The sequence below is a fragment of the Prosopis cineraria genome, unplaced genomic scaffold, assembly GCF_029017545.1.
Source record: "Prosopis cineraria cultivar Desert tree isolate PC_DT_omini unplaced genomic scaffold, ASM2901754v1 PC1, whole genome shotgun sequence".
Taxonomy (NCBI): domain Eukaryota; kingdom Viridiplantae; phylum Streptophyta; class Magnoliopsida; order Fabales; family Fabaceae; genus Prosopis; species Prosopis cineraria.
In genome coordinates, this window is record NW_026555332.1 from 33,896,758 (window position 1) to 33,918,006 (window position 21,249).

Consider the following 21,249-nt stretch of genomic DNA (forward strand, 5'->3'; position numbering starts at 1 on the left):
TAATAATTATTTTTTGTTATTGTAACTAAACTTAAAATAATGTTTATTTTTTTTCATAAAATCTCTAAATTACTTAAAATTACTTGTTTTTTAATCTCAAACAAATTCCCAAACTCAGCGATTTACCGCAGCTTAAGCCATCTACAATTGGCTCCAGGGAGCCTTTCCTCTACAAGCAGAGTTCATGTCAGCTTAAGCTGTATGCTTCCCTTATGGTATGTTTAAGAGGATATATTGAAATGAAAAAGAACAGTATCATTGATGGAATGAAACGTAGTAAAGTGGCATGGAGTGAAATAAGGTGAATGGAATGAAATATTCCATTACTTGAAAGTTTTATCAAAGAAAAAAATGATTTTATTTATTCATTATTTTAAAATAATTATAAAATTAATAAATTTAAATTAAATATAATTATATTTTTTAATTTAAGATGAGGAGAAGTGAAAGGGTGAGACGGGTGAGAAGGATGATGATGATAATTTTGTAAGAAAGTTATTTCTATCATATCATTGTACCCTCGACTCCCAAATTAGAGGTCAAAAAATATGAGTTTAGGATGTGGCAAGGAATGAAGGCCATCCCAAACCATTGCAGTCTCTTTTAAAAATTTCTAATCATCCCATCCCATCTCATTCTATTTAATCTTTAAAAAACAAAAAAACTTTCAAACATTATCTTAATGTTTTCCAGAGCGAAGCCATTTGGCTTCACGTCCATTATAGATGAGTCTCATATGAATGAAGAGTAGAGAGGGATAGAGAAAGAGTGGGAGGAGCTTCTCTAGCAATGGCCTGTGTTCTCCAGCGAAGAGTGTGTTGCAGTTGCAGGGATGAGCGAAGGAGAGGCTGGCGATGGGGAAGATTTTTTTTTTTTTAAATTTGTTAAAGGAGGGTATTTGAGTAAATATATCACAAATTAATTGTAAATAAAATTCATGGAAATTTAGGCTATTTGTGTATCTTTCAAAAATTAGAATCTCTATGGGACCTCTGGGTGATTTTTCCTTTATTTTAGATGTATTATACTTTTTTGGTAGTATTTATAAATTATTTTTAATATGTTTTATTGGAACGAAATAAAAATTTAAAAATAATTAACTTTATATACAAATGTAATAATTTTTTATTTTTTTAATTAAATATATATACTTTAATACTATATTTTATCTTTTTAACATTTAATGCAGGACAAATAAAAAAAATCATGGTAAAAATTTAACGAAATGATTGATAAATATAATCTTCAATCTCGGCTTGGACAAGAGGAGTATTTGGTTGATCCGAATCCCTCTCATGCATGTCGCTCTTCCTTTCTATATGCACACACACATTCACTTGGCTTCTTCACTAATAGTCACCATCCATCTCAACCAAATAATCATGGATGCATGGTTCGTCGCCGTTGTTTCCATCATTTTCTGTCTTGTCGTCGGAGCTTTCATCAACCTTCTCTCGCCATCTCGCTCCCCTCCCCTCCCTCCTGGCCCTCCCCGCATTCCCATTATCGGTTCTCCTGCTGTTCTGTTTTTTTAAACCTTTTATCCTAAGGTTTCTTATATGTCTATCTCTATAAATTTAGTGAAAACAAAGTGAGTACTCTTCAAATATGATATATTCATATATAATTCAATCCAAACGTAGACGACTGAAGCCCGCAGTAACCAAAGCACTCAAGCCTCTAAAAATCAAATCTAATGACTGCCCTATTCCCAAAAAGAAAAAAATAAAAAAAAAAAACCTCGTATCTTTTCACGTATGTACAAGAGGATTGATGGAAGAAAAGACAATAATACAACACTGGCACATTGCATTTATTGTGGCAAAACAAAAACAAAAACAAAAAACAAAGATATGTTGCATTTATTAATTGAATAAAAAAACACACGCGGATTGTGTTTCCTTGGTCCACGTAATATAATAATACAACAACAAAGGACGGGGCAGACCATGCAAGCGGAGTTTTACTTTGATTCGAATCCCTCTCATGCATCTCGATCTTCCTTTCTATATATACACATACACTCACTTGGCTTCTTCACTAATACTCACCATCCATCTCAACCAAATAATCATGAATGCCTGGTTCGTCGCCGTTGTTTCCATCATTTTCTGTCTTGTCGTCCGAGCATTCTTCAACCTTCTCTCGCCATCTCGCTCCCCTCCCCTCCCTCCCGGCCCTCCCCGCATTCCCATCATCGGTTCTCCTGCTGTTCTGTTCAGGCCATTATCAGAACTCGAATCTGTTCTCGGAAACCTACGTGCCAAGTACGGTCCCATCTTCACTTTCCCCTTCGGCTCTCGTCCGGCGATATTAATAGCCGATCGTTCTCTCGCCCACCAAGCCCTCCTTCAAAACGGCGCCGTCTTCTCTAGCCGTCCCATGTCCCTATCTGGCGCTAAGATCACCTCCAGGAACCCACACAACATCAACACTGCTCCCTACGGTCCAACGTGGCGCGTGCTCCGCCGCAACCTCACTTCCCAGGTGCTTCAACCGACCCGGATAAAAGCCTTCTCGGCTACCCGAAAATGTGTTCTGCACATGCTTCTCAATGCCCTCAAATCTGATTCGGAATCCAGCAATTCTATCGAGGTCATCGACCATTTCCAGCATGCTATCTTCCGCTTGCTGGCGTTCATGTGCTTCGGTAATAGGTTAGACGACAAGCAAATCAAGGATATCGAATGTGTTGTGCGTCGTTTACTTTTGAATTTAAACAGATTCGCTGTGCTGAATTTGTGGCCAAGGGTTACCCGAATATTGTTCCACAAGCGTTGGGAGGAATTGTTCCAAATTCTTAAGGCACGAAAAGATGTGTTGATTCCGCTAGTAAGAGAGAGAAAGAAAGCCAAGGAAGAGAAGATGAGCCAAACAGGTGAGGAGGACAATGACGAGGGAGATGAAGTTGCAGTGTCATATGTGGGTACGTTGTTGGATTTGCAGTTGCCAGAGGAGAATCGCAAGCTTGAGGAAGGGGAACTCGTTTCCCTGTGTACTGAGTTTCTGAACGCAGGGACGGACACGACCTCCACGGCATTGCAATGGATCATGGCAAACTTGGTGAAGCATCCACACATCCAACAAAGGCTTGTGGAGGAAATAAGGGACGTGGTGGGTGAGAGAGAGGACAAGGAAGTAAAAGAGGAAGACTTGACGAGATTGCCATACCTGAAAGCTGTAATTTTGGAAGGATTAAGGCGTCACCCACCTGGGCATCTTGGGCTACCACACGCTGTGACGGAGGATGTGGCATTGAATGGTTACTTGGTGCCCAAGAATGGGATTGTGACGTTCATGGTGGCGGAGATGGGATGGGATCCAAAAGAGTGGGAAAATCCGATGGAGTTCAAGCCAGAGAGGTTCCTGAGCAGTGAAGGTGATGCAGGTGAAGCATTATTTGACCTGACGGGAAGCAAAGAGATAAAGATGATGCCTTTTGGGGTAGGAAGAAGGATGTGTCCGGCCTATCAGTTGTCTCTGCTTCATTTGGAGTACTTTGTGGCCAATCTGGTTTGGAATTTCGAGTGGAGGAAGCCTGCAAATGTTGGTGACCTTGATATGTCTGAAAAACCGGAGTTCACTACGGTAATGAAAAATCCATTACGAGTTCATTTGTCTTCCAGGCTTTAAACCCTATCGCGTGGAACTTTAATGCTTCATGGTGTTATGGGACTCGTATGATCAATATCAATATTGTTCCCAACGTGTGGCTGGTAGAATGCCTTTACTTTTATAATGCCTATATCATGATACTTCGGGGGTTCTTTTTTTTTTTTTTTTTATGTGTGCTGATTTCTCTATGTATTTATTTTTGATTCATTAAATTTAAATTTTGTTGAGGTGGTCCCTTAAATTTTTCTTAGTTATAGATTTGATCTTTATTATTTAATATTTAACAAAAAGGTGAAACTACTGTTTATAAATTCTGCTAACACAAATAATGAAATATTGACGGAAACTACGTAAGTTAATAAAAAAAATGTAATTATTTGAACAGGAGAAAAAGGGACTCAAAAATTTTCAAGAATAAAAAAAATAAAATGCAGCATTATGGACTATATTAATTACAATTAAATTGATTTATGGAATATTTTATTTTCATTTAGTTGTATATACATGTCAAGTCATCAACATATTTTGCACATTAGATTAATTTGAAGGTCAAATTGTATTTTAATACTAAAAAAATTAACGTGATCATTTTAAAAAAAATGAGGGATCCAAATTGATAAAAAATTAAATTTAGAAGATCAAATCAATAATTAAGATAAACTTGAGTCCCTAAAAGTTACGTTTTAGTATCCTACCAATGGAGTATAATAGTTTATTATCAAATATAAATATAGATATTTGATAGTAGATGATGCTTTCATTCTTATAAGCAGCAGCGAAACATGATATGATTTAGTGTTTTAGCGGGTCTTGGGGGACGAATGTTTGAATTCTCACTAAATATTGATCTATATGATATGATCTATAAATAGGATTGGAGGATTAATTTTGACCTCTATATGAGACCTCGGCAGACGGAGAGAGAGTTGTATAAATACTTAAATGTACTTATCTTACACTGCAGCTTTATATTTGAGTGCGTGAATACGCCATTCTTTTTCCCCCACAAAACTTTGACGTGTAAAGACACCATGCAATGTTCACAACTACTAAAATTAAGAAAGCACTTTTTTTTTAATTTCATTATTTATTTTTCTCCAATATCGGAGATATAAATGACATATTTTATCATAATTATAAAATATGTTATTATTTTTTTATTACATTATTCCTTTGATTTCGTTCAATATTTGTGTTAATAATCAATAAAAAAATAAATATATATATTTAATAAAAGTAAAGTTAAGAATTTAATAAAATTTTAAATAAAATTAATGTGGTTATGACTTTCAGTTATTCTGAAAAAAATATGTTTAATGTGATTTATAAACAAGAGGATAAGTATGTATGTGTGTTAAAACTGAAGAAGGATGGAGAGAGAGAATGTTTAAAATTATTTTTATTTTATTGTTTTGAAAATTAATATTTTATACAACATGTTTTGAGAAAAAAATAAAAATAAGTATTTTTTTATTCTCATTTATTTTTTATAACAATAATTACAGAATATTTAAAAGTTATTTTTATTTTTTATTATCTATAATAATATTTTATTTTTTATTCTTTAAAATACTTTTTAAAAATAAGTTGTCAAATAAATTTTTTGTTCTTTTATTGTAAATAATAAAAAATTATTTTTAAAATAAATTTTCAAACATGCCCAAAAATAATTAAAGTTTTCGGTTTCATAATGGCGGTAGCTTATATAAGAAGATGCATAATTTAAGCAAATCAATGTCAGGGGTGTCAGTTTCGCACCGCCCCGATGATACATTGGTAAATGCTTTTCTCGTGATTTTCCAGGATATGACAAAACTAATGGAGATTATTGGCTTTAAAATGAAAGCGGACGCCTTTAGCAATTTTAACGTTTTCTTCTTTACAGTCAATGATAATTCTTGCCTTTTTGACTCCTTAATGAGTTGAAATTAACTCAAATTCCGTGGCTTGATTGGCAAGCTTACACTGCTTCGGCCATTTAATCATGGCGTTAAATTGAACTGTGCCTGTGATTAAGGTTAAATTACACTACGATGGTCAGTAATTGTAATTCATAAAGGGAGAGGGAGACAAGGTTGCACACTGCAGGCGATGTGGTAAAATTAGAGCTTGATATTTGGTCAAAAATATAGAGATGAAACTTCTTCATTTATACTTTTTTTTTTCATCTATATACTTATTTTATTTATTATTTTTTAAAAAATAATTCATTAAAATGTTAATTGTCATTATTAAGACACTTATGTGAAATATTGAGCGAAGGTATAATTATAAATATATAAAAATTTAAAACATAAATTTCTTCTTTTTAAAAAAATTATAAGGTAATTACATTTTTCATTTTAAATTATAAGATACTTTTTAAAAATATACATACTAATAAAATTTATTAAATAACAAATACACTTTATAATTTTACTTTTTTTAGATAAAAATATAGATTTTAAAAAATATCATTCATTTAATACTCAATTTGTGAAAGAATATTAATGAGAGAGAGTATGTAGTAAAGGCAATATTAAAAGAAATTATCAATGAAACTTTATTTTTATTAAAATATTTTATATTTTAAAACATTAAATTTATTTTAAAAATATATTATAACTTGAGACAGAGATAATGTATTATATAGAGCAAGAATATAATAAGACTTAGCTCCCAAGTCCCAACCATTATTAACATTTTTTTTTTTTGCCAAATCTCATATAGAGGTCAAAATTAATCCTCTAATCCTATTTATAGATCATATCATATAGATCAATATTTAGTGAGAATTCAAACATTCGTCCCCCAAGACCCGCTAAAACACTAAATCATATCATGTTTCGCTGCTGCTTATAAGAATGAAAGCATCATCTACTATCAAATATCTATATTTATATTTGATAATAAACTATTATACTCCATTGGTAGGATACTAAAACGTAACTTTTAGTGACTCAAGTTTATCTTAATTATTGATTTGATCTTCTAAATTTAATTTTTTATCAATTTGGATCCCTCATTTTTTTTAAAATGATCACGTTAATTTTTTTAGTATTAAAATACAATTTGACCTTCAAATTAATCTAATGTGCAAAATATGTTGATGACTTGACATGTATATACAACTAAATGAAAATAAAATATTTCATAAATCAATTTAATTGTAATTAATATAGTCCATAATGCTGCATTTTATTTTTTTATTCTTGAAAATTTTTGAGTCCCTTTTTCTCCTATTCAAATAATTACATTTTTTTATTAACTTACGTAGTTTCCGTCAATATTTCATTATTTGTGTTAGCAGAATTTATAAACAGTAGTTTCACCTTTTTGTTAAATATTAAATAATAAAGATCAAATCTATAACTAAGAAAAATTTAAGGGACCACCTCAACAAAATTTAAATTTAATGAATCAAAAATTAATACATAGAGAAATCAGCACACATAAAAAAAAAAAAAAAAAAGAACCCCCGAAGTATCATGATATAGGCATTAGAAAAGTAAAGGCATTGTACCAACCACACGTTGGGAACAATGTTGATATTGATCATACGAGTCCCATAACACCATGAAGCATTAAAGTTCCACGCGATAGGGTTTAAAGCCTGGAAGACAAATGAACTCGTAATGGATTTTTCATTACCGTAGTGAACGCCGGTTTTTCAGACATATCAAGGTCACCAACATTTGCAGGCTTCCTCCACTCGAAATTCCAAACCAGATTGGCCACAAAGTACTCCAAATGAAGCAGAGACAACTGATAGGCCGGACACATCCTTCTTCCTACCCCAAAAGGCATCATCTTTATCTCTTTGCTTCCCGTCAGGTCAAATAATGCTTCACCTGCATCACCTTCACTGCTCAGGAACCTCTCTGGCTTGAACTCCATCGGATTTTCCCACTCTTTTGGATCCCATCCCATCTCCGCCACCATGAACGTCACAATCCCATTCTTGGGCACCAAGTGACCATTCAATGCCACATCCTCCGTCACAGCGTGTGGTAGCCCAAGATGCCCAGGTGGGTGACGCCTTAATCCTTCCAAAATTACAGCTTTCAGGTATGGCAATCTCGTCAAGTCTTCCTCTTTTACTTCCTTGTCCTCTCTCTCACCCACCACGTCCCTTATTTCCTCCACAAGCCTTTGTTGGATGTGTGGATGCTTCACCAAGTTTGCCATGATCCATTGCAATGCCGTGGAGGTCGTGTCCGTCCCTGCGTTCAGAAACTCAGTACACAGGGAAACGAGTTCCCCTTCCTCAAGCTTGCGATTCTCCTCTGGCAACTGCAAATCCAACAACGTACCCACATATGACACTGCAACTTCATCTCCCTCGTCATTGTCCTCCTCACCTGTTTGGCTCATCTTCTCTTCCTTGGCTTTCTTTCTCTCTCTTACTAGCGGAATCAACACATCTTTTCGTGCCTTAAGAATTTGGAACAATTCCTCCCAACGCTTGTGGAACAATATTCGGGTAACCCTTGGCCACAAATTCAGCACAGCGAATCTGTTTAAATTCAAAAGTAAACGACGCACAACACATTCGATATCCTTGATTTGCTTGTCGTCTAACCTATCACCGAAGCACATGAACGCCAGCAAGCGGAAGATAGCATGCTGGAAATGGTCGATGACCTCGATAGAATTGCTGGATTCCGAATCAGATTTGAGGGCATTGAGAAGCATGTGCAGAACACATTTTCGGGTAGCCGAGAAGGCTTTTATCCGGGTCGGTTGAAGCACCTGGGAAGTGAGGTTGCGGCGGAGCACGCGCCACGTTGGACCGTAGGGAGCAGTGTTGATGTTGTGTGGGTTCCTGGAGGTGATCTTAGCGCCAGATAGGGACATGGGACGGCTAGAGAAGACCGCGCCGTTTTGAAGGAGGGCTTGGTGGGCGAGAGAACGATCGGCTATTAATATCGCCGGACGAGAGCCGAAGGGGAAAGTGAAGATGGGACCGTACTTGGCACGTAGGTTTCCGAGAACAGATTCGAGTTCTGACAATGGCCTGAACAGAACAGCAGGAGAACCGATGATGGGAATGCGGGGAGGGCCGGGAGGGAGGGGAGCTAGATGGCGAGAGAAGGTTGATGAAAGCTCCGACGACAAGACAGAAAATGATGGAAACAACGGCGACGAACCAGGCATTCATGATTATTTGGTTGAGATGGATGGTGAGTATTAGTGAAGAAGCCAAGTGAGTGTATGTGTATATATAGAAAGGAAGATCGAGATGCATGAGAGGGATTCGAATCAAAGCAAAACTCCGCTTGCATGGTCTGCCCCGTCCTTTGTTGTTGTATTATTATATTACGTGGACCAAGGAAACACAATCCGCGTGTGTTTTTTTATTCAATTAATAAATGCAACATATCTTTGTTTTTTGTTTTTGTTTTTGTTTTGCCACAATAAATGCAATGTGCCAGTGTTGTATTATTGTCTTTTCTTCCATCAATCCTCTTGTACATACGTGAAAAGATACGAGGTTTTTTTTTTTATTTTTTTCTTTTTGGGAATAGGGCAGTCATTAGATTTGATTTTTAGAGGCTTGAGTGCTTTGGTTACTGCGGGCTTCAGTCGTCTACGTTTGGATTGAATTATATATGAATATATCATATTTGAAGAGTACTCACTTTGTTTTCACTAAATTTATAGAGATAGACATATAAGAAACCTTAGGATAAAAGGTATAATGATTGAGACATAGATGGTAAGATAAAAGGAGGATTACAAATAGCTCCTATAAAAAATTAATTTTATCAATCCCATGTACAATTTTTTTGACATTAATCCTATTTACGAATTAAACTTGTACATTCACATATCAAGCTTCTGTATTTATAAGTGGCTTAAATAAGTGGGTAATTATTATTATTTTTTTATTTGGAACCAAAGTATAACCCTTTTTCAGATAAACAATACGAGAGATTTAGAAACACATAAAACAACAAATACAAGTGTGTAGACAGATATGATTAATTCGACTTAATTATAAATTTCTATGATAATTCATAATCAACATTACTCTCTACAGTTTTATTTATCAAAATTTTTGACACTTTAACTAGTACTTATAAAAAATAAATATAAACCCTTCAACGTTTTTACCCCTTAAAAATATAAATTCTACCTCGCTAATTAATTACGACCAAGTAGATAAAATAAATTCAACAAGATTAGATTAGACGGAGATGCGGTAACCACCCCAAAATTAGATTGGTCTCTTATACTCTCTTTGTTTATAAATATAAGTCATTTTTAATCGAATCTTATTCTCACTAAAATAGTTACCTACTTTCAAACTAATTTTATTTTTTCACATTTACCCTTATTAATAGAGATACTTTTTTTTTTAAAAAAAATAATGATTACATCTTAAAATACTACAAATGTTTTATATGTTTGAACATATAACTCTTTACAAAATATATTATATTTTTAAACGGAGAGAGTATTTGTTTTAGATTTTTTGTTTCAGGTTTGTTTTTTTTATTAATTTTATACTTTACATATCCATAAATTACTAGTCTTTTAATTTTTAAAACATAAATTGACACTCATAAGATAACTTGATGTTCAAAATATAGATTAATAAATTAAAATGTGTATGAAATTAAATCAACTTTTTTATAGTCACGCACTTTTTTATTTTATAGAGCTGGTGTGTTTTTATTGGAGGGTGTCTAATCGAGGTGGGAAAACAACGGGTTGAGCGGCCATCAATAATTTCGAGTCTAAAAAGCATAGTTTCAAAAATCAAATACAGCCGGACGGTTAAACCGGTTGGATTGTGAATTAGAGTCATTAATGATTTAAATTGGATTAAAAAATTATTTTTATGATTGAGCCATATTGGATTAAAGTTGAGTTACTATTAAGTTAAAAATATGAATATTTTTTAAAAAACTGGACAATTTTAAATATAGTATTAAAAAACTTAAAATTTTTTTAAGAATTAGAAAATTTTAAAAATTAAATCCTCGTTAAAAACTAACTTTATTTTTGAACAATTCACATGTATAAAATATGATTTGAGACTATTTTTTATAAAAATATTGATAATTATAAGTGCATCTGTGAATACTTTTGAGTCTACTTTTATCTAATTTAACTAAAAGTGTGTTTGTCAAATTCTAGAGTTTATTCTTAGAGTTTAGTATTTTTACATTTCTAACTTACAAAATTGTATCAACTAATTTATAAACATGGACGAGATGCAAAATTATTTAAACTTGCCAAGCTCGTTTATTTTTTACCGAGTTGATCGAGTTCAGTATATACAGTAAAATTCAATTCATAGAAGTGATAGGATCTAATTTAAAGAAAAAAATAAACTTAAAAAGAAAAGCTTATATTAATGAAAAAGAAAACAAAAAATACTAAAAATAAGTTGTCCTATTTTAAAATTTATATATTTTCTATGATAATCTATGTAAATGAATCTAATTTCAATGATTTATATTTAAAATATATTTAAATGAAATTATGGCCATATTTTATATTTTAATTATTTAACTATATATTTTTAATGGTCATTTATTAATAGAAGTAAAATCTTACAAATTTATGATATGAGTTCACATTTCTATCACGAGCTTATTTAAACTCATGAATTTGGCAACTTTGACTAAGATCCATCTATATTTGATAAGTTATAAAATTATAATTTATAATATTAATAATATTATTAATTATTAATATTATTAATTTATTTTGAATAATTTATATAATACAAATTGTACAAAATAATGTAAAACTAAAAAAGTTGGGAAAACATTTATAATAAAATAATGATAAATAATAGAAATTAAATTATTTTTATGATATATTGAACAATAATTGTATAAATAATTCAATATACATTAATACTAAAAATTAATATAATAAATTATTTTTTAATGCGGTGTTTTCTATGGGCAGAAAATTAATAAACATATGTCATCAATATCATTTAATAGAGTGTTTTTTAATAGGCTTTATTTCTATTACTATTTATGTGTTGTTTAGTTTCTTGTTTGTTTTTCCTCTCATTTTCTTGGCTTTGTTTCTAGATGAAGCCTTGGGCGAAAAAAGAATCAACTAACAAAAATATTGAAAACACTTCCAAAATGCTACCTAAAGTTGAGTTGAAGAAATAGACTTTTAGAACTTTTCAAATGTACTTTTAAAATGATTGGGACAAATTATAGAAAATCAAACAACTTTAACATTCATAAATTTATTTGGATGTGAAATGTAAGAAAATCAAACAGACTTTTAGAAATTAAGCCAACGAAGAGTTCTGGTGTGGTTATATACCTGAAAGTGTTTCCTTCTTTTTATTTAAAAATTGATAACTAAAAATATTGCCTTTGAACAAAATCTATACTTATTTCTTGCTCGGTTGCTAGAAAAAAATGAAATAGAATGAATTAAAAAAATAAATATAAAAATAAGATGATTAAAATGTAAAAGGAAATAGGTGAACCGTGTTCATAAGGAAATATGATAATTTAATTTATGGGATTGAGAGTAATTCATGAATTTTTTAAAAGATGTGATAATTTCTACATTTGTAATATGATATTGAGTTTTATTATGCTTACCATAAGAGAGAATATAGCTTTAGTTCATTTTTTTTAATTTTTAATCCATTTTCATTATTTTTAACAACCAAAGGTGACCTTATTTTTTCTTTGCTTACACATACATGTGTTCATGAGGAAGTCTGGGCCTGTGTATGTTTAACCATGAACAAATACATGCTCAAAACTACCTGTGCACAACAAATACTAGTCCAAAGTGGAAGGGATGAATTGCAGCAACTTGGAATAAATGTTGGTGAATTGTGATGGCAAGAACACTTTATCACTCGGAATACCCAATTGTACATTTAAATTGCATGCGAAGGATTCTATTTATCATCAGTCCATAGGAATTTCTTTAAAAATTGTACATCACTCACGACTTATCTATTGCAAGAGGCAAGTTTGGTCCAATCTAGAGTTTAATTAGGATATGAAAAAATTGCTCCTAACATTTAAAATTGTTCAACAAACTATTAATATTAATTAAACGACATTATAAGACGATATTATGCCTTTTTTTGGCCTGAAATATTATACCATTTTTTAAACTTTTAAAGTAACATTATATCAAACAAAAAATTAAAGATACCAATTATATTTATTGTAAAATTTTTAGAGTAAATTTATCCCTTTAACTCTTAATTACATATTCATCAAGTTATCAGCATCACACCTTGCTTTTCTATTCTGGAGCGTTCCGATCAGCAATTTTGAGGACTAATTATGTAATCATTTTAAAATATATATGGGAGGGTTGCAAATTTTTAATGCCTGTTTGGATTGAAGTTTTAATCGATTTTTTGGGCAAAAAAAAATTAATTAGTGAAGAATTTAATCAAACAGCCCATCTTTTTCATAATCAATTATGTCAACTGAAATCGATTAATGGATGAAGCTAGGATTTCAATTTTACATTTGAATGCATTTATTACTTGTCAGATAATTCACTTGTCAAATATACCCCTAAAGATTGATTTCAAAGCTAAAACAATAGTGATATTATTGGTGATAGGGTAGAATTTCATGGGCTTTATGGATTTAATTTTTACATATATTAAATTATTAATATTAATATATAATATGATTTAAATTTTTATAATTAAGATATACTCTCTCCCTTAAAAAATATAGGTATCTTTTAAGTAGTTGAATGTTAAAAAATATAAAATATTTTTAATTTTTTAAAGTGTAATCATTATCTTTTTTTTTTTTAAAAAAAGATGCTCCTCTTAAATAATGGTAAAGATGGAAAGATATAATTAATTTGAGGATAAGTAATTACTTTATTAAGAATAAAATTCAGTTAGAAATATCTTATATTTTTAAACAAAAGAAATATATGCTAAATTATATAAATATTAAATGGATTACTATTAATTTGTTAAATAGAGTTAGGTTAAAACTTGAAGGTAACTTGTTAGAATAGAAGATTTCAAAAGAAAAGCTTTAAAATTAAAACTCATTGTATTAAGCATTAACACTTTAATATTTTGATGATAGCAAAGATGATTTCCTAATAATATTATATACAAATTTATTAATAATTTAATTTTAAAAATAAATATTTTTTATGATAATTTATACAATTAAAATTAATTTTGACTAAATCATGCAAACATCTTCAATTCTGTTAAAATTAATTTTAAAAAATAATATTCAAACAAATTGTATTATAACATAATTAATTATAATTAAAATTAATCATATTAATTAATTATTTTTATAATTAATTATATCCATTTAAAATTAAAATGAATCCTTAATCTGCTACAGGCTATGGTTGTGAGCTGTGAGTTACCAGCTATTAAGATAGTACTCTTTTTTGTTTTATTTTACAAGATATCTTTTAAATCATGTGTACTAATAAAATTTATAAAATACACTTTATAATGTTATTTTTTAAATACAAATATAATTTTTTTAAAACAGACCTTCATTTAATATAACATTATTTGTTAAACATTAAATAAATAGAAAAAATATATTAAAGAGATAAAATTAATATTACAATAAGTATAATTATGTTAGCTTGTATTTTGAAATATTAAATTATCCTTAAAAATATCTTGATTAAGAGAGGGTAATTTATAAGATTCGCTTATTAATTTTCTCATTTAACAATTTGTTGAGATAAAAGGAAAAACATTTCAAAGGTGAGGGAGGACCTAGGAAGGTTTTTTATGCAATGTGCAGTGCTGTGTTGAGTGGCTCTGGTGATGGATAGTTTGATACTGTTGCCTTGCTCCTTCGGCGAAACCCTGACTCTCCAAAGATGAACGGAGGAGACGACGATGAGGAGAAGGGTTTGCTGTGGAAACTTCCGGTGTTCAAGTCCAGAAAATTCGGCAAGGTGGGACCCGCCTTCGGCGTTGGCGTCGGAGTTGGCCTTCTCGGAGGTACTTTTTTCTTGTTTCTTCCCCCCCCCCCCGTTTTTTTTTCAAATCCAATTTTCATTTTTCGTCCATACTCGTTGTGCATCTATCTGTTTCTTTCTTTCTTATTTTACTTGATATCTACATCCCATCTATCGCCAAATTTTGAGCTTCAATGTTCAATAATCAATTCATCGGTTGCCCTTAGAGTTTTCACTCACCTGCTGTTAGTGAAATTTTTTACACGAAGTTAACTCCTTTCTTTATGTTCCGAGTTCGGGTTGTTGAATATCTGTTTGAGCAGTTTAGGAGCATGAAAGATTAAGGAATGTTGTGATGCACATATCAATATTCATTTTGTAACTTGTTAAAAGTGATATATCATATCGATGTTTTTAACAAGTTTCATTTTTCTGATATGATTTTTGGATTGCAGTTTGGCAATTACTTATCCCTGCGCGGAGACAACCAACAAAAAATATTAACCATTGGATCATATTTTATAAAATAAATGGCTAGGATCTACACCAGAATATAAACCAGGCAGCAACAACCAGGAGAGATTCCGTGCCCTGAATCTCACAATCCTTTTATGACAAACATGACTGCTTTAAAAGTGAGAACAGCTTGTGTTGTGGAGGAGAAGGGAAGAGCTAAAGCTTAGTTTTGAGGAACTCACATCAAACACCACCAGATTGTCTTCCAATTGATGCCCACCAATTACAATTGAAGCTTTCACAAATGACATTCTTGGCTTCGTTCCTCCATCAACAAATCCCAAGCACTCCACATTTTTCTTCGTTGTTACCATTGCATTTGCCCTATGAATAGTCCATTTCACTCCTCTTTGTAGCTCTAAATCAATACTTGGCACACCAAATCTGGTAATCGAGCTTGAATCGTAGCATGCATCAAATGGTGGCACTGAAGCCACTCTCTTCAATTTCTTGCCCGCAGCCTGTTTGATGAATTGTCTCAGAAAGGTCTTGTAAACTGTGCTTTGAAGCTCTGTGAAAGGGGTCATGGTACTGATTTTGGTACCCCCATTTCCCATTTTGTCAATGGACAACAAGGATGGCTTTAAGTTCACAACACTGCCGTCAATCCTAATTGATTTCACATCAATGAAGTATTCATAAGAGGGGACACCACTTACGGACACCGGACCTGTTGCAACAGGGTTGACAACAAGTTGGGTAGTTTTGAGAAACTTGGACACATCTCTATCACCAATGAGCATATCAGCAAATCCTTTGTTGGTTGAAGATGGTAAACACACAGAAAACTTGTGAGGAAGCTTGTAAACTGATGAGAGTTTTGTAGGTACTGCTAAATCTGTCCTAGCAAGTCCTATGATCCCAGAACTACCTTTGGGCAAACCTTTTAGAGCATTAAACTCAGATGATGAGGAAGAATCCGAGGGCGAGCAGCCCGATAGGAAGTGAGGAACTCGAAGATGAGGCATGTACAAGACATCATCACCTAAGCTACCACTATAGATAAATCCACCCAAAATGTTGATTATGTTAAGGCCACAAGTGTTGTTTGAGCAACCTGGTCTAAAGGGGCCAGAGCAACCAACACATCCTCCAGTTTGAGGGCATTTTTCCGACTCACAAGGGACAGGACTGTAGGATGATGAATTGTAGTGGGTATTGCAGTCATACCACAAGGTCGGTCCAGAAAGATCAACCACTAGGTTCATGTTGTGTTGAGGAGTTCCAATGCCAAGTGAAGCAAAGTAGAGATTGGTTGATGGATCTTTCTTGATGGGAATATTGAAGGGATAAGATTGATCAGAAAGTGAAAAGCAGGAGGGAACTGAGAAAATGGCTAATGAGAAGAGGAAGAAGTGGAGGGTTGAAGAAGCCATTAGAAAACCAGTTCAATGCTTTTTGCTCTGCTCAAACCGGAAAGTGAAATGGCTCTTATATAGGCAATGTATGTATTGAGCTTATCTTTATTTTTTGGGCTTGAACATGTGTAGATCTTATCATGATCATATTTATTGCTCTTTGACTCGTCAGGAAAGATGGCTGGCTCCTTGCAGAATGGACAATCCGTACGCTCTCATGTACTTGGATTCTTCACAGCTCATAATTAATTCTAAAAGAGAGAGAACTTTTATATATAGTAATCCTTCAGTATTGAATCATAAGCAAGTCAACAACTCAATAGTTTTACGCGGTTTAAGAAGCCATATTTTTAGTTTGATGTTGAAATATCTTTGAAAGAGTCAAGGTCAAACAACAGCAACTAAAACCATGGTCCAGCACAAGGACTGCCACTTGCCACCTTTAGTATCCAAGCAACAACTGCATACACAACGCTAAAACCATGTATTTAAGGTAATTTTATTCGAAATACAATCAAATATTAAATATGGGTATTTTTTAATAGGATTTTAAAATGTTGTGAATTAATTTATGTCGTCATAAAGTTGGCTATTAATGCATGTCCCTCCTTATTGCATTTTTTTCAAAAGCCCAATTCAGTTTTTTGTCGATTACTTTTAATTTCTTATATTGTTGTTATAGTCTTAACTGAAGAGGCATGATCTTAGCTTAAAAAAAAAAAGAGAATGACATAAATCTCGTTGAACTAGGAAAATGATGATTTGGTTTTTGAGGTCTCAAGAAATTTCTTTGAAATTAAATTACTGTGTGAAATTACTCTTGTGCCAATTTGCAACTAATTTTATATAATTCACGAGATTGGTATAAATATTTACAAGTTTAGTTTCAACAATAACTAAAACAATTTATAGAAGCACAACTTTCTATCAGTAAAATCAAACTAATTTTATATTACTTACAAGCTTTGTATAAATATTCTCAAGTTTGGTTCTATTAGTGATTAAAATGATTTAGAAAGTTATTTCTAACTCACATAAGGGTATTAAAGTAATTTCACACAAATTTAATCTCAAAAGAACCTTTAAAACCTTATTATCATTATCATGTTTATCTGGATGAAATTATTATTTTTCTATTTCAGAGAAATTTATTTATCATTCTCAAAAAAAAAAAAAAAGATACCATCATTAAACTTCCCATTACTACATTTTCTGCACTAGCCTTTATCTACTGAATGTTTTCTTTTATACATTTATGTTACCTAGCTATGACAAAAATAAAGATCTTGCTGAATGAATCTTGAGGATACGTTTCTTATAGACAAAACATCCTTCAAGACAGCGACGTTGGTCATATTTTAAGCCAATACTTTTCCCATTTTTTCAACAACATCATCAACTGTGTGTTAATACAAGTTAGTGTTTCATTGATAAATTATTTAAGTGCCATTTGCGAAAAATGGTAGTTTAAAAATTTTAAAATGGTTTTCTAAAAGCTAAAAGCTAAAAGCAATACAGATTAATAATTAATCAATGGAGCACTAACTTACTTGTACTAACACAGTTGATGATGATGTTGAAAAAAATGGGGAAAAGCATTGGCTTAAAATATGACCATTGTCTTTAAGGATGTTTTATCTATGAGAAATGTATTCTCAATATTCACACAGCAAGATCTTCATTTTGTGATAGCTAGGTAACAGAAATATAGCAGAAAACTTTCAGTAGATAATTTTTTAGCAATGAGTTTTTTTTTTTTTTTAAAGCTTGGACTAGGTCTCTTCAGTCTAGACTATATCAATAAATTTAAGAAATTAAAATTATCTGAGAAAAACCTGATTTGGGCAATGTATTCCCTCCATTCTAATTTATAAAACACTTTTAGAAGAGATTTGACATCTTAAAATATAATACATTTATTAATGATACTTTTTTAATAGTACTCTTTTCATATATTCACTTCATTTAATATTTTTTTATAAATAGAATATTAAATGAAAACTATTTTTAAAAGTTTATATTTTTATTTTAAAAAATTAAGATTATAAAGCATATATAATAAGTTTTATTGGTGTGTGTGTGATTTTATCTGAAAGTTTCTTATAAATTGAAACATAATACTAATAAGGGACATGAATTAACAGACTGCTTTATGAAGACCAAGTTGGTACACGCTGGTGCTGGTTGGATAATAAAGATGGCAAGTGGTAAACCTTTCGCTGGACCATGGTTTTAGTTGTTGTTGTTTGACTTTGATTTTTTTACCTCCTCATTTTCTGCAGATTTTTCTTCTTCGTTTTCTTCTTCTAATCATTGTGAAGAGAGTACAGAGAGGAGTTCGTGTAGACCCTTTCAGTTTCACCTTCAAAACATTCTTGGTTTTATCTAATGCAGAGAAATTGAATCTCAAAAAAATTCCAGCATGAAATCCACATAAAATTATTGAGTTATTGACCGTCATATGATTCAATACTGAAGGATTTTGTTATATATAACTAAATAGAACTTATCACCCCTCTAGAGCTAGAATAAATAAAGAGCCGACTCCAAGACAGCGTACGGATTGTTCATTCTGCAAGTAACCATCTTTTCTGACGAAACTTCGAAGAGCAATAAATATGGTCAAGATAAGATCTACGTATGTTCATCAAGCCAACAAAATAAGATAAGCTCAATACACGCGTTGCCTTTATAAAAGCCACTTCACTTTCCGGTTTGAGCGGAGCAAAAAGCATTGAACTGGTTTTCTAATGGCTTCTTCAACCCTCCACTTCTTCCTCTTCTCATTAGCCATTTTCTCAGTTCCCTCCTGCTTTTCACTTTCTGATCAATCTTATCCCTTCAATATTCCCATCAAGAAAGATCCATCAACCAATCTCTACTTTGCTTCACTTGGCATAGGAACTCCTCAACACAACATGAACCTAGTGGTTGATCTTTCTGGACCGACCTTGTGGTATGACTGCAATACCCACTACAATTCATCATCCTACAATCCTGTCCCTTGTGAGCTGGAAAAATGCCCTCACACTGGAGGATGTCTTGGTTGCTCTGGCCCCTTTAGACCAGGTTGCTCAAACAACACTTGTGGCCTTAAAACATAATCAACATTTTGGGTAGATTTATCTATAGTGGTAGCTTAGGTGATGATGTCTTGTACATGCCTCATCTTCGAGTTCCTCACTTCCTATCGGGCTGTTCGCCCTCGGATTCTTCCTCATCATCTGAGTTTAATGATCTAGAAGGTTTTGCCCAAAGGTAGTTCTGGGATCATAGGACTTGCTAGGACAGATTTAGCAGTACCTACACAACTCTCATCAGCTTACAAGCTTCCTCACAAGTTTTCTGTGTGTTTACCATCTTCAACCAACAAAGGATTTGCTGATATGCTCATTGGTGATAGAGATGTGTCCAAGTTTCTCAAAACTACCCCGCTTGTTGTCAACCCTGTTGCAACAGGTCCGGTGTCCGTAAGTGGTGTCCCCTCTTATGAATACTTCATTGATGTGAAATCAATTAGGATTGACGGCAGTGTTGTGAACTTAAAGCCTTCCTTGTTGTCCATTGACAAAAAGGGAAATGGGGGTACCAAAATCAGTACCATGACTCCTTTCACGGAGCTTCAAAGCACAGTTTACAAGACCTTTCTGAGACAATTCATCAAACAGGCTGCGGGCAAGAAATTGAAGAGAGTGGCTTCAGTGCCACCATTTGATGCATGCTACGATTCAAGCTCGATTACCAGATTTGGTGTGCCAAGTATTGATTTAGAGCTACAAAGAGGAGTGAAATGGACTATTCATAGGGCAAATTCAATGGTAACAACGAAGAAAAATGTGGAGTGCTTGGGATTTGTCGATGGAGGAACGAAGCCAAGAATGTCATTTGTGAAAGCTTCAATTGTAATTGGTGGGCATCAATTGGAAGACAATCTGGTGGTGTTTGATGTGAGTTCCTCAAAACTAAGCTTTAGCTCGTCCCTTCTCCTCCAGAACACAAGCTGTTCTCACTTTTAAAGCAGTCAAGTTTGCCATAAAAGGATTATGAGATTCATAATCTGTGGTTTTGTAGGTTATATGAAGCTTCAATCTTCACCAATGACAAAATAAACACCGAAAGAATACCTCTACATAAAGGATGCAATTTTACTTTACTTTTTTTTTCCCCTGACTGTTTGATTTAGTTAGATTCATTTAAGTATTGTTTGGGGCAAGTTGAACACTCCCAAGAGCCCAATAGTAATTTTACCTTTTAATTATGCTTTGTGTTCCAACTCAAAGGGTGCACAATTTGCCTTTTTTTTTTTTGGGGGCGGGGGCGGGGGGGAGGTTGGAATCGCGTTTGTTCTCTCTCAGATTCAAGTCTTAAGCCCATGCAACCAATGAAAATTTCAATGAAGACCTTTATTAGGCCCAATAAATTTTCTTCAGCGTTTTGCCCTGTACAAATTGTTGTTATTACTCAATTGAATTTTAAAAGTGAATTTAATAACTTTGAAGAGCAAAAGTTTGAGGTTATTTTTATCCCTTAATTTCACTGAGTATTCTAAACTTTATTAAAATTTAATTTTATATCTCAATATTAAAAATTCTTTCTCTCATCATCCTATTATTTTTTCACCTTGTTTTCATTGTAAGTGGATCTCATATTATATTTTTTTAATATTTTTTATTATAAAATATTTAAATTAAGGGCACCCACTCACCTTTGAAGTAAAAATTTAAGGATAAAAATAACTCTTAATTTAATTAAAAAAATAACGTGATAAGGGAGGGAATCTTTAATATTAAAAGATAAAATTAACCTATAGTTAAGTTTAAGGTATTCAATAATCCTTTGGGTAAAGTTAAGT

General features: G+C 32.4%; 2 protein-coding genes and 2 pseudogenes across 2 annotated transcripts; 2 read left to right on the plus strand and 2 right to left on the minus strand.

The window, feature by feature from the left end:
• The first annotated feature begins 2,073 nt into the window (after positions 1–2,073).
• On the plus strand, positions 2,074–3,757 carry LOC129315543 (cytochrome P450 89A2-like). The gene has a single exon (XM_054959365.1). The coding sequence runs from the start codon at positions 2,074–2,076 to the stop codon at positions 3,631–3,633; it is 1,560 nt and encodes a 519-aa protein (XP_054815340.1). The 3' UTR covers positions 3,634–3,757.
• A 3,443-nt stretch (positions 3,758–7,200) lies between these two features.
• LOC129304536 (cytochrome P450 89A2-like) lies at positions 7,201–8,755 on the minus strand (annotated as a pseudogene).
• Positions 8,756–15,016: 6,261 nt separating this feature from the next.
• Positions 15,017–16,589, minus strand: LOC129320485 (probable aspartic proteinase GIP2). Its single transcript, XM_054965973.1, has one exon. The coding sequence runs from the start codon at positions 16,413–16,415 to the stop codon at positions 15,153–15,155; it is 1,263 nt and encodes a 420-aa protein (XP_054821948.1). The 5' UTR covers positions 16,416–16,589; the 3' UTR covers positions 15,017–15,152.
• Positions 16,590–18,782: 2,193 nt separating this feature from the next.
• Positions 18,783–20,682, plus strand: LOC129320480 (probable aspartic proteinase GIP2; annotated as a pseudogene).
• Positions 20,683–21,249: the final 567 nt, after the last annotated feature.

Excerpts from the sequence above, each read along its gene's own strand:
- LOC129315543 (XM_054959365.1), top strand. The coding sequence starts at position 2,074 with ATGAATGCCTGGTTCGTCGCCGTTGTTTCCATCATTTTCTGTCTTGTC.
- LOC129320485 (XM_054965973.1), bottom strand. The coding sequence starts at position 16,415 with ATGGCTTCTTCAACCCTCCACTTCTTCCTCTTCTCATTAGCCATTTTC.